This window comes from Lathamus discolor, chromosome 1 (genome assembly GCF_037157495.1).
Source record: "Lathamus discolor isolate bLatDis1 chromosome 1, bLatDis1.hap1, whole genome shotgun sequence".
NCBI classification, from domain to species: Eukaryota; Metazoa; Chordata; class Aves; order Psittaciformes; family Psittacidae; genus Lathamus; species Lathamus discolor.
This window is the reverse complement of record NC_088884.1, coordinates 112,463,843-112,477,646: the sequence shown is the minus strand read 5'-3', so window position 1 is coordinate 112,477,646 and position 13,804 is coordinate 112,463,843. Positions and strand designations below refer to the sequence as shown.

Here is a 13,804-nt window from a genome sequence, read left to right as displayed (position 1 = left end):
AAGATATTTAAATAAGAAGCACCCATTTGTGATACTACCGTGCCATCTAACAAGATGCAGAAATGTGTTTTTGAAGTGCAAATAAAACTAATTTCTCTGAAGTTTTGCATAATTTCATCCATTAGCATTTCAAAAATCCTTCTACCACACTGCCTAATTAAAGGAATATTAAACCTTTCCTCATTCCAATAAGGGAATACAACAAAACAAAGGGACAGCTGTATCCCTGCTGAGCTTCTTTTCTGTAAACTAACTTCAACAACATATGAATAATTCAAATATTTGATATATTTTCTACAATGATGTCAGCCCTATACTTAAAAAGACATTTATGGTCTCCACGATCACTTCATTTATCAATATACACCTGTCTTTACCAAGAGACGCTCTTCCAAGCATTCTTTTCTCTTGAGGCACTTAATGCCTAAGAGCATCAGCCATTGATAGAATCGTAACAATGAAGACTGGGATATTCCGTTTCCTGATACAAGTCTAGAAAGTCCAGGAAGATGAGCATTATAGCTGGACCACTGCACTAACGTTTAAATAAAATAGCCTGTTTCTTCTACTGGTTTGTTTTTCTTTATTGGTTGCAGTTACTTTGTAGGGATGAGTAAGGGGAGAGGGGGAATGAAAAAAAAAAGAAAAAGGGAAAGGGACAAACCTCTCGGAGAAAGAGGGGGAGGATAGGGTGGGCTTATTTTTAATTTAAAGAAAGGCCAAATGGCATTTTGTTCTAAGGACAGATCAAGAACTTCACGCTCCATCTTAGCTTTTTCTAGTTCACTCATATTTCTTCACACATTAAATTCTTAAAGACTTTCAAAACCAGAATATGTGAGAAATAACTAAAATTGAAAGAGAATCTACCCAAGTCCTATACAGCTGCCATAAACAGCTTCTCTATTTCAAAATGACTTCTAGATAAAATATTCAGAACACGAAACACAGCCACTTCCCTCATACCACACATTCCTCCCCTATTTCTTACTAAGTGATTTATCTCTTTATATGTTTGATTACTCTATTTTGTGTTCTAAAAGGAAAAAACAATATATGCAAGAAGATATCATGTGCATAAATAGCATATTCAAAGAATAATTTAGTCATTGAGTGATTCACCTCACCTGACACTAAGTTACACACCACATCTCAGCTAGTCATATTCTCCTATACAGAGCTTTTCAGAAGCTATGCTGGGTGAGAGGTGTCATACAAGGTTCTACGAAGATCAAATTCAGCATGGAGAAGATAATTCATCCCACTTATTAAACAGCTAAGGACATAATAAATCACACTCTGGAGATAACCATCTTTTCCCCCAACAGACTACAGAAGAAATCTAAATACCCAGCCTTTACATACTAAATCCCATCCTGCTCAGAACAGTGTCAGAGCTTTGACAGTGCACTATTACCTACTGAAGGAGAGGTTTTTATCATTTTACAATGGGGGCAGAAGGGAACAAAATCAACCAAATTTGTTGGAATTATGGAAAATATCATTACACCTGCGTGCTCCTTCTAACCCTCCTATCCTACTAGCTCCCTCTCTGCCCATTCTCACCCAGGGTGGTGGGTACATACATAGAATCATAGAATGGTTAGGGTTGGAAAGGACCTCAAGATCATCTAGTTCCAACCCCCCTGCCATAGGCAGGGACACCTCACACTAAACCATCCCACACAAGGCTTCATCCAACCTGGCCTTGAACACCGCCAGGGATGGAGCACTCACAACCTCCCTGGGCAACCAATTCCAGTGTCTCACCACCCTAACAGGAAAGAATTTCCTCCTTATATCCAATTTAAACTTCCCCTGTTTAAGTTTTAACCTGTTACCCCTTGTCCTGTCACTACAGTCCCTGACGAAGAGTCCCTCCCCAGCATCCCTATAGGCCCCCTTCAGGTACTGGAAGGCTGCTATGAGGTCTCCACGCAACCTTCTCTTCTCCAGGCTGAACAGCCCCAACTTCCTCAGCCTGTCTTCATACAGGAGGTGCTCCAGTCCCCTGATCATCCTCGTGGCCCTCCTCTGGACTTGTTCCAGCAGTTCCATGTCCTTTTTATGTTGAGGACACCAGAACTGCACACAATACTCCAGGTGAAGTCTCACAAGAGCAGAGTAGAGGGGCAGGATCACCTCCTTCGACCTGTTGGTCACGCTCCTTTTGATGCACATGCATCCATACACCTAAGCCAGTAAATGTAATGGCAAATTTCTAGGACAGGTTCATTTGGAAACAGAATTTCTTAGAAGTCTCCAATATTAAAAGAATTTACCTTTCTAATTAACAAAAAAAAAAAAAAAACAAGCAAAAACATTTAAAAAATGCAATATTTGCCTGGAAAAACCTGTATGATATATCGTACAGTTTCAGGAAGATCCAGCTCTACACAAGAAAAGCAAGGGTAGTTGAAAGTTTACCTCACAAGGGGGTTGTGCCTTCAATCTTAACCGTTACTGATTCCTAATAGGCAGCTCTGTCTGACTTCAATGATATTACACCCTTGGGAAAAATGAGAATACTGCTTAAACAAAATGAGTTTTTAAGAAATTAGGGGTTACATACGATTTTCACTTTTCTAAACTAAACCTTGCTAAAACAATCGTAAGAGCTCATGGCTGCTGAATCTGAACTTAAACAGCAAAACTTCCATGGAAAAAGGACTGCTTTGTTCTTTACCCTCTTCCATTTTCACAGACTATTAGGATGATCGTGAAAAATACCCTTCTGGAAAGCATTTGCAAAGGATTGACAGAAACATGTTCAAAGTTGCCCAAGAGAGACAGCAGAGCCATACTTCATATGCTGATACTTCCAGATGAGGGAAACAAAACAAGCCTGTTAGCTGATGCTTTTTACCAGACTGTCACAATACTTACCCAAGGAAGCCCATGAAGGTGCCTGCCAAATGTCATTGAGTTGCCAGTACAGAGCTCCCATTGTGTGTCCTTCTCCCTTGATTATTTCACTTTGACTAAAACGATAGAATTCAGTTTCTGTCTTTACACACTGAGCCTGCATCACCTTGGTCAACAAACACATGAAAAATTACTTTTGAGTATTGCATTTTGTATTTTATTTTCAAAGCATGTGTGTATATAGTAACATACAAGACAAACTTCACAGCAACAGCATATAACTTTAACATTCAACAGTATATATCTGCAGTACTGTGGGCCTCTGTTTGAAGAAGATCTATCCCTAGCAGCTCCTGAGAGCTTTACAAGCAGTATTTTTAGATAAACTCTGGAGGGGCTACTTCCATCCAGTGAACGTCACTGGGCAACAGTCTTTGAAAGGCAAATGGAAGACAACGGAAAGATAAATAAATTCAATTTTTTTTTTAATTAAGTAAAACACCCAAGAGTTGCAAAATGACACAATGCTGCATTACCTCCAGTATACATTACCATGATGTCCAAATCCCTATGCTCAGAACACATAACACACATTCCCAGTATATAGTCAAAATTGTGCTAAAAAGCAACCTTTTTTCACTTGCACTCCCACTTCTCTCTTTCCCCACCTTGTCTTTAAAAAACATTTTTCAGAATTTTTAATTGACCAAGTTCTCAATAGAAGTCAGATTGCTTGTTATTTTCTCCACAAAGTACAGTACTAGGCTGGGGAGGTATTAAAAGTCTCAAAATAGAGGAAAAGGTCTCTAGGAAAGCTCAAAAGGTAAAGATAACATTTATAGTTAACCACTAGAGCCAAGTTTAATCTTCTTATCCTTCTTGCTAACCTTACTTTGGCATTCTTAAATTTTTTAACCTGTTAATAACACCCTCACAGACTTAACCCTGCAGAAATTCTCAGTTTTCTGAGTCAGAACCTCACTGAGCAAGTTTTACCCCCTTTTTCAATTTCACAGCATCATCTAGCCTTGTTCTCGTCATCAGTGACTCAAGTTCTCCAGCTGTTTCGGCTTTATACAAAACTTGCTGACAGCAGCTCTCAAACATTAAAAACTTAGTGAATGTGCAGTTTTTCCCATCAAGAGGGTTTCTGAAATTCTCGGAACACGACAAAAAGTAACAGCACTTTAAACTTGCCTAACATCATTAAAAAGTCACTTAACATCATTTAAAATCACATAGAAATCGTGAAGAAACAAGCATGAAGTAAACTACTACAGATGAAGAGCAAAACATAACCTACTGATTTGAAAAAACTCCCTAACAAAATAGATTCTATACAATACAAATGAGTCCATAACAAATAACAGCTACTAATAATCTCATTCATAGATAACCGCATTCTCTAGAAATAGTCTCGTTTCAAAAGCTCACATATTCCTTGTGGCAAAAATCAAAGCAGTAAGCCTACAGAGGCCACATGAAGAGGAAAACTTACTCACCCTGGAATGGGAACTAAAAGTGTAGAGCTAGGAATAATTGCATACCAAGAAAGGCAGCGCATCCCTGCATCCCCAGGCCAGCTTCGTGAGTGGGCCATGACAGGGGGACAGTGACTAAGGTAGTACACACACAGCCAGGCTATCTCCCAATTGGGCCAGTTTCTGGGAAATTTCCCAAGAAGCATTCCAATAAACTAGAGACAAGCTAGTTCCAAATTAAACTGGATTCTTCAGTACTTCAGTGCAGAAACTTTCTGCATGACTGAACATTACCTAAAATAATAGGCCCAGATTAAGCTGACAGTATCTATTGGAACAAGTATTGACAAGTATTATACTGAAGACATAAGTGTTACCTGAGTGAGGTAAATCGTATCTTTGAACTTCTTTATGGGATCTGTGCTCTGGGGAAGCTTGAAATGATACCCAATCTGATGAAGCATCTGATCATTGCCATTTTCATGGTGTTGTCGATGGAGAGAAAAATTGCTTGTGTAGGACCAGTCCTCAGTGGAGGAAACCTTTTAAAACCCACAAAAGCAAGAGATCAGAATGAAAAGGCAAAATGTGTATTTAACGGCTGACAGGATATTCAGGAAAGGATATCCATATTACAGCCCATTGACACCGTCAAAAACCTTTAAAAATAGTCGTATATTTCTATAGTGCTTTGTGCAGTCATTCAAGGATTTTGAATGAGTAACACCCTTTTCTTATACTCCTTGCAGAAATAAATGAAAGCAGACATTGCTGTTGAACCCAGAAGAGTGGTATTTTGGTTCAACATACGCCGTTAGAAAGAATGGCATATTCTTCCTAATGTTCAGTTTGGCCAAGGTACCTCAGAGGTTTCCTTGCATTCACTGTAAATCAGGAACACCCTAAATTAAGATGGAAGAAAGAACTCTAGTCAAACACATTTTGGCAAAAAAAAGTTACAGAAGTTAGTAGGGCTATAAAGTCTAATGATGTGCATATTTTCAAAACCTGCCTCTGAAAACACATAATCATGAAACAGCTTTTTTCCGTTAATGACAACACTGCAGTGTAGCTCATACAGTTATTGACAGCTTGCATTGTAATTACAATCTCTATAAAATCTTTTTATTTAAATTTGTTCCTTTTTAGGCTGGCTGGATTTTTTTTTCATTGCTATTAATATCAAAGAATTTACTGATGATGTCTTGGATAATATACTTTGCCCCACAAATTGAAAGGTACATATTGAACTCCTTTTAATTGCATGTATGAGTATCAACATGATATTCACCTCTCTCTGAACAAATGGACAAACAGCATATGTGTCTGTTCCAACTGGATAAAAAAGAATACACAACATCTAAATATAACAGCAGACAAAACCAAATTCTCTTCTAGGCAATAAGTAAAAAAAACTGGGAGAAGTTAAAAAAAATAAATAAATTTTAAAATTCAGCATGATTAAGCATTTTTCATGTTTCTTTCTGTTCTTTCTGCTTTCTGTATTATCCCAACTACAGTTCAGATGCTGTAGTTTGTTGGGAAGAAGCTCACCGCCCTCACTAAATGAGAGCAGAGAGGACAGTAAGGTGTGGAAGCCCAGCTTTACCTTTTTGATTGTACTGAAGGAAGGCCATGATTGAAATCCATATTCTGAAGCAAAACGAGTTTTAGGATATGCTGCCCAGTTCCAGCAGTCAATGCTGTAGTCATAAAAGTGAGTGTCACCATAATGGGTATCATAAGGATTCTGAGAGACCCAACCTTCTTTAACTGACTCTAAGCCATTGGTGGGACTGGATGCAACAAAAGGACGACTCTTATCTTCCTGGGATTTAAAAACAAAACAAAATGACAACCCCATCACAAAGTGATTGGCTTTTATCATCAGAACATGCAGACCATGTTTTGAAAAGGCAGGGCAGCAAGGAGAATATGCCTTTTCCAAATCTGAATCACCACCTAGGAAACATTCCCCTTTGTGTCCTGGCATTCATCATCTGTACTTACTTAATTAGCTTCATATTTATGTTTTTGGAGGACAGGTGGGCATGATACTGCTTGCTCTGCTGTTCGAAGGGATTCTCTCCACACATCAAGAGATTTTCTATCTTTACATTCTCCTAAATTCTTAATGAAAGCTATTTAAAGTATGCCTCGTGAAAAAAAAAAACCTCAAGCAACATTAATATTTGAGTACTGTGACTTTTTTTAATGGAAAATCATTACTTTTTCAGTGTTTTTGCAGGAACAAAGGCCATGATTTTCCCTTCTTATTAAGTAGTCACCTAAATTTAGCCCTAACAAAGCCAAGGTATTCTGCTACTAATGCTTGCAGGGTAGCATTGCACGTTACTGTTACTTTGGCTGGCTCTGCATGTTAAGACAGATGAGACTATAAAAAGGGTAACATTTCAAGCTGTTCAGAGCTGCCTTTATTTATAGCCTCAGTAGACTTAGTATACTATATCTTTTAGCAGTACCCTACAAAGAACTGAAGGAATCCTTTTGCAGGTATAATTAATTTACTACCATACTTGTAGTAAGTTAGAGGCCCAAATTAGTTACCAATCACAAATTACAACAATTGGCTCCAATACAGCAAAGCACTTAGACATGTGCTTCATTTTAAGGAATAGTCCAGCTCCCCCTCTTTTCTTTTTTTTTTTTTTTTTGACATGAGTAATTAATAATTAACTGAAACAATTTACAACAGGATATCCTGGGTTCCCTGAAGCCTTTACCTCAAACTTGGAAATTCTATTTAAGTTTTACAGTCCAATACTGCTAGTAGTAGTTACAGGTTTCCTCACCTGGCTTGGATTACCAGGACCTGAAATTATTTGACTGTACGGTTCCTTCTGGCACCCAAAATACTTATACTATGGGTTTAAAATAAAAGAGGGTCTGTCTTGGACCGTGATGCTGCACAAGTGATCTGTAACTAAAACACAGTATCAAGCCAGAACACTCTGCTGCACATGCACTGGCCATCCAACTCATGTAGCTAAATAACCGAAACACCACAGCATACCTCTACTAACAACTCAGTCTCAAAAAAACTAACTGAAATACAGAAATCTCTATTTTACAGAAATACAGGAATATAAGACACCATTACCATTTAGAATGCATAAATGCCCTTAAGAGTGGGATCCTTTTCAGCATGTTCTTTCAAATCTGGCCTCATTTTACTGTTTCCTCGTATCTTAGCTTTTTCAGTAAAAAGGTGTTCTGTATTTTCAGAGTACAACTATTTTGACAATACCAGCAGCTTTCAATAACAAGCAATAATATCGCTGTCACCTACATACTGAGTGCCTGTCTTTGCCAAGGAGAAACTTCAGGTCATAAACCTCATACCATGAAATGTATCTCATCCTGAAAAGTACAGATTAGACTAAAATTATCAGACCCTGAAGTCAGTAAGATCATACTACATACGGGATAACGGAGTAGGAGAAGGCCAGTAGCATTTTTAGGTTAACAGAAAATTATACATCAATTTGGGACTTCTAAGTCAATTCCACTCTACATACACACATAAAGGAAAAAAATAGACAATCTGATCATCTAGATTAATTAATTAATGGTCAAGTTGATTTCTGTCCACTGAAAGTGAAGGCATTTGTGGAGGTATTAAAAATAGGAAGGAAAAAAAGAAGCAGAATCCATTTGAAAGATCATTTTCAGATCTTCCTTTGCCTATCACAAAGCGTTAAAGATGTAACTAATTCTTTCATTTCCCAAAAGAATTAAAAAAGAAATCCCAAGTTGCTCAAATTGCAAACATTAAAACCTTCTATCAAGCCATATCCCCCTGCATTTTCTTGAGATCACTTACAGCAAGAACTATTTCTCGGATGTTCTTCACATAAAGCATAACGTAATCTTTGATATAGACTTCTCTGTCGGCATAAGGTATGGAGAACCAGTTGCTTGCAATTGCCGCTTCATTTTCATTGTTACCACTCCACAGAATAATTGATGGATGGGATTTTAAACGCCTTACCTGAAATACAACTCAGTGTCAGAAGTCCAGCAAAATTACTTCTCTTAAAAATAATAAAATATCACTTTATTACTACTTGAATTACAAGTCCATGTGCATATTACATATGCTTAGGCTACAATTCTGGTTTATCTGCACTGTTCACTATTCCCTCAGCTCTCCACCAGGCTCAAACTTTTGTAATACACACTTACAAAATGGCAAACTTTTAATATACTGACATATATCCACCACATGCATATATGTACCTCCATCCTCACCTACTGAAGGACATGGAAGGGTAAATTCTGTGCTAAAGTACGTTGCAAACATTAGAGTTTACTCTCAGTAAGTGCTCTTAAACAGCCTTGAAAGCGGGCAGTTTGGACACAAGGAGAGCCCATACCTCTGCTTGACCGACTATTCCTGCAAGTAAGTTAAAGAGGATTTAGCAAGGTGACAGTGTCTGCTACATAAAGGTACACTAATAAACACTTTCTAATATGCATTTTTTTTTGAAAGCTAACTTACAGAGTCAATCAAAAATGGATAATTGGAAATACAGCTTCAACACATGGACACAATACCTGGTGAGTAACTTCTGCTCCTACAGATTCTAAATAATTCTGGTCAGTTGGATATAGTGCACACGCAAACATAAAATCCTGCCAAATCTATAGGGAAAAGGAAAAAAAAGCACATCGTTTTACATACTTTAAAAATATAAAGTTAATTGCATACACAATCCTTTGTTCAAACAGAAGTTATTTATCTCAAAAAAGAATTAAACTGAAATGTTCTATTTGTTATTCTTGGAAAGTACCACCAAAATAATCACATCCTCCATGGCCTTCAGTATGTGCATACTCCACTATAGCTTTCCTCAGTACCAAAGTATTTACCCTTAGGAATCAGGTCCTGGCAACTTTCACTGGTGAGTGGAATATTGCTCAGTAGATGGAGTTCAGCAAGTGTTAATGGAATAATTAGAACCCATGCACTGCTCAGATGTGAACATGGGGTAATTTCCAGCTGAACAGAACAGTTCTGTATTTACTATTTGGAAGTGTAACACCAAATCCACACTACTTTTTAAAAATAAACAGTAATTCTTCTAACATGGTATTGAGCAAACTTACCAGATGTCCAAGTATATTTGTTAACAAAACCCTTCCATACCAAATGAACAAACTGATCTTAAAAAGAGCAAATATTACCCAGTAAGAGGGACAGAAACTACATCCTCTAACAACACAGTGATTTTTCTCTTCAAAGAAAGATGAAGTAGATACCACTAGAGAACAGCCAGCCTTTCAATTCAACAAGGAACTCCATTTGTACCTTGAAGGAAAAGAATTATAAAAAAGGAAAAAGGAAGAAGCCCAGTGAAATGGGTAAGATTTCTTGTTAACCTGTACTATTTTTTAAACTGCTGTAACTTTGAGACTTCTGCTGGTCTATGGTAATGAAATGGTAATTGAAAGATCTCTTGAAGGAGTACATTAAAGCAAAGGAGACTAAATTTTTCTGAACACTGTACTACATAAACAATAGAGACAGACTGTCCTTGACTCTTTTCAGTCCATGTTCCCTAGGAAAACTGAAGATACGGAACAGGAAAGTCGGAGGTAATGGATACATTAGTAATTGTTCTAGCCTCATAGCACTGTACAAAAGAGGCAAAACTGCTGCTGAAGAACCACTTACAATGTTTCAGTGACTGTGTTGAGTCAAAACTCTCTACTGAAAGAAACTTTCTCTGACTGTTTCCCCTCAGTGATCTATCACTCTTTTTCCTTAAGCACAGTTTGACTCCATGCACTTTTAAGCCTTTGCAAGACCATCAGAAGAAACAAAACCAAAAGCCTCCAGCATCACCCCTTCCAGAATATGGGTCTGATTTTCTGCATCTACCTTCTATTTTGGCTGCTAAATAAGATCTAAATCTTGTATTGAACACTGTATAGGCACAGATCTAAGTGGCCTACTTAGGTGCCTAGTGTCAAAAATGAAAGCACTAAGTGCTCAGAAGCCCTGAAAATCAGGGCACTCATTCAGATGACTAAAATAGATGTAACATTTTATTTTTTTCAGGCACACACAGCAGAAGACAGCAAGGTATCAGTTCTGCCTCCCTGCTTTTTATGCTGTAGAGTAAAACCAAACACATTTCTTTGGATTTTAATATGAGATTCAAGTTGGCCTTCACTCATCCAGTGACTATTTTATTAAAACTTATTAATATACGCCTCCAAGCTCACATAATCAAAGGGACTCATCTATGGTTATCAGTGTTTGCAGCAGGTGTTCCCCTTAGAGCTACATTTATACTCAATTATAGCTTGTTCAAAATGGCCCTTTGGATGAGGCTTTCCATGCTTGGCTTCAGACCAAGTGAAATATTTTTGTGTTGACAGTTAGAACCAAGAAACCCCAAACCTTTTCAGCTATTGCTATAAAGGAGAAAATACTTCTAAAAGAAATAAAATGCATTCCCACAGCAGAGAAAAGCATGACTACTTTCTCTGGTATTTTAATAACTCCAAGGTGGCTGAAAGCACAAAATTCAAATACAGCAGACTTTAAATCTTCATTGAGGTCAGATTGCAAGGCCTTTGCTCTCATCTGAGGCATATCCTCAAACACTCAGGTTCTTCAGCAGGGCTATTCTCACATGAGTAAGCCCTAAACACAGCTACAGGGCCCCACGCTCCGGTTGCTGTGAGAAAAATATCATTTGATCTCTTGAATAAGCCCCCTCCCATGCACTACATGTTTCACAGCTACTTGACTGAGTGTTGCAAGTCCCTGTTGATGCCTACAGTCCACAAAAGTTCTTCTATTATGTTCATCATTACAGTGTAAACAACAACTTCCTGCACTGAATGGCATCGCTAATACCAGTCCCTCAGCCATTCATTTCTTCTCTCATTCTTTCCCAAGACAGTAGGAACTGTAGAACTGGGAAAGAGGTACAGTACATAAAGATGAGAGTTTTCATCTGAAAAAAAAGCTAGAAGACAGAAAGACACAGTCCCATTGGGGAAATGTAAGAGACAGAGGGGATGAAGACAGTGTAGAGAAGAACAAATGGAGATGAAAGGGAGATTCTGGGAACTAGGGATGAGTGAGCAACAGATTTGTAGCTTTAGTTACAAGAAGAAATACAATCTGGGGTTCTAATATAAGGTCCCCAGAATATCACTTCCAGTTTCAACAAACAGCCTCAGTAAATCAGGAACCATTCAAATTCAAAAGATATTTTTAAAAAGTCAAGTTGAATCTGACTTCTCAGCTTGGTATCTACCATGACTTTTAGAAACATGTCTAGGACTTTTGTATTAGTTCTCTTATTTTGTTCATTTAGAGTGGAGTTTTATTTTACAAGTTCTTGTCAGTTTTTAGATAAGTGTTCTGTGCTTATTGTTTTTACCATTATTCCTATTTCATCACAAATATCGTAAAATTCATCTTGTTCATATACACCTCCTCCCCATACTCGAAGTGCATTCATGTTAGCATCTGCTGCAGACTTCAAGAGTAGCCGTAATCTGTCAAACACAAAAAACCCAAGATTTCTACAAGTTTTGTGAAACAGTATCACTTAGGAGTTTCTAAGATTATACACACACACAAACACAACAATCCCCCCTCCCAAAGCAACAAGAAAACCCAACCCCAAGCATTCATCATTAGCAGGCTATCTAACACTTATATCTTTGATAGAAACCAGACTATTCTGATCCCTTCTAAGCCTGCATATCTGAACAGAGCTCTCAGAAAGTAATGTTTTGTGCAGAAAAAGTTACTTGGTCCTGTTAACACTTACGAAATAGACGGAGTGACGCATGCAAGTGCTTTTACAGAAGCACTGGCAGGACCAGATTTGGAAATACTATATTCTATTTATGAGGTGGTTCTTTTCTCCTTAGATATTCCTTGCTTTAAATATTGATAACGAATTCAAATTCTCTTTTAAACACATTCAGAAATCTGTATTCTCTTCCCAAGTTCTACAATGCAATGCATAGCGAAAAGGGGGAAGTGAGAGGGGGAGGAGAAGGACTGAGACACTCAATCTCATTTTGAGGGATTCAGGCTCCATTATTATATTTTTAATCATGCTGGTAGCCTCTGAAATGCATGTGAATGCACACTGGAGCATGCCCGGTTGTCCTGGTTCTTCAACTATCTGCAGCAAAACCTAGTCAAAGTCCAGCACGGCCCCCATCCCACCTGTAACTCTAGGGTGCTGTATCATTGAAATCCAAGAAGCCTGGACCAAAGGGGAAAAAAGTGAGTTATGCAGTTATGTCTCCCTGCATGAGATGGATTAGGACATGGCTGAAGTGCACTTCTCTGAGTACCAATGAACATGTTGTAGGCAAGGGGATCAGACAGCCTGAGGATCATCCCTAAAAACACCTGAAAAGCCAGTAACCTGTGGACAGCAAACAACCACCTTCCCGTCAGTTATTGCACTTATATGCCTTGAACGTCGCTCGAATCTGTTAATGTTAACTAAGCCCCAATTCTGAGGCCTCCGATCCACAACAATTAGTGTTCTACCTTGAAAGGAGTTCCACCTGCTAATGCCACACTTCGACAGAGGGCAGAAGGAGAACCAGGAGAAAGAAAACATGATGCTTTCTCCTTAGAGAACGTAAAATGTTACTTACGTGTCATAGGTCACTCTGTCCTGGAAAGAATCTGCTGGAATCCAGTTCGAGCCCTTGATGAAAATGGGTCGGTCATTGATTCTGAAGTAGAAACTCAGACCTGGTGAGCCATGAATAGGCTCCTGAACAAGTTCTACTGTTCGAAAATAGGCCTGTGAAGACATGAAACTTAGATTTAAAGCAGACAAAAATAAATGAAAACAAAATAAAAACATTACAAAAGGGATTCAACTAAACACTAACAGCTTAGAATATGTCAAGGAGTCAAAAGATATGGTCACATCTCTAAATTCCAGCTTAATGAAAACACACTGTAACAGGGCTAAAAAGCATGCTTCTGATAAACCTCTTCACTTTTTAAAGTTACTTTCATATTGAGAGAGAAAGTATGTACAAACGATTGTGCATGTGCATGCACGTATATATGTAAGAGAAAGCTGTGTGCTTGCTTGCTCCAGAACTCAGTCAAAAGTCTAGCTGAGGACCAGTGAAAGAAATAGAGTGGTTGCATTAGATCAGACACATCATTCGATCTTCAATTGTCTCCTCAAAGAAGGAGACTGCAGCAGCTCAACTGTAAGTCTTGTCCATGAATGCCTAGCTTCAGGTTCATCCAGTAAAATCACAATCTTCTTTTGCCACCCTGAAATGGTACCGTTTTAATGGACATAGCAATTAAAGAGGAAAAGATCTGTGTCTAAACACAAATGCTGGTTTGGAAGTGAAGGGCCCTCTGGCCATCACAGCATGATCAGCAGTAAGGTTTCAGCTAAATACCAGCTAACACT

The 13,804-nt window shown here is 38.2% G+C and overlaps 1 protein-coding gene across 13 annotated transcripts in view; it reads right to left on the bottom strand.

Annotated features, from left to right (window-relative positions):
- The window catches only part of MANBA (mannosidase beta), a 56,508-nt gene that overhangs the window by 17,832 nt on the left and 24,872 nt on the right, over nt 1-13,804 (bottom strand). For all 13 annotated transcript variants that reach the window (XM_065691202.1, XM_065691211.1, XM_065691222.1 and 10 more), the window contains exons 8-14: nt 13,017-13,168; nt 11,771-11,888; nt 8,925-9,011; nt 8,191-8,358; nt 5,956-6,174; nt 4,724-4,888; nt 2,887-3,031 (exon numbers count right to left, since the gene is read on the bottom strand). In XM_065691202.1, coding sequence (XP_065547274.1) covers nt 2,887-3,031; nt 4,724-4,888; nt 5,956-6,174; nt 8,191-8,358; nt 8,925-9,011; nt 11,771-11,888; nt 13,017-13,168 — 1,054 coding nt within the window. The remainder of the gene's footprint in view (nt 1-2,886; nt 3,032-4,723; nt 4,889-5,955; nt 6,175-8,190; nt 8,359-8,924; nt 9,012-11,770; nt 11,889-13,016; nt 13,169-13,804) is intronic.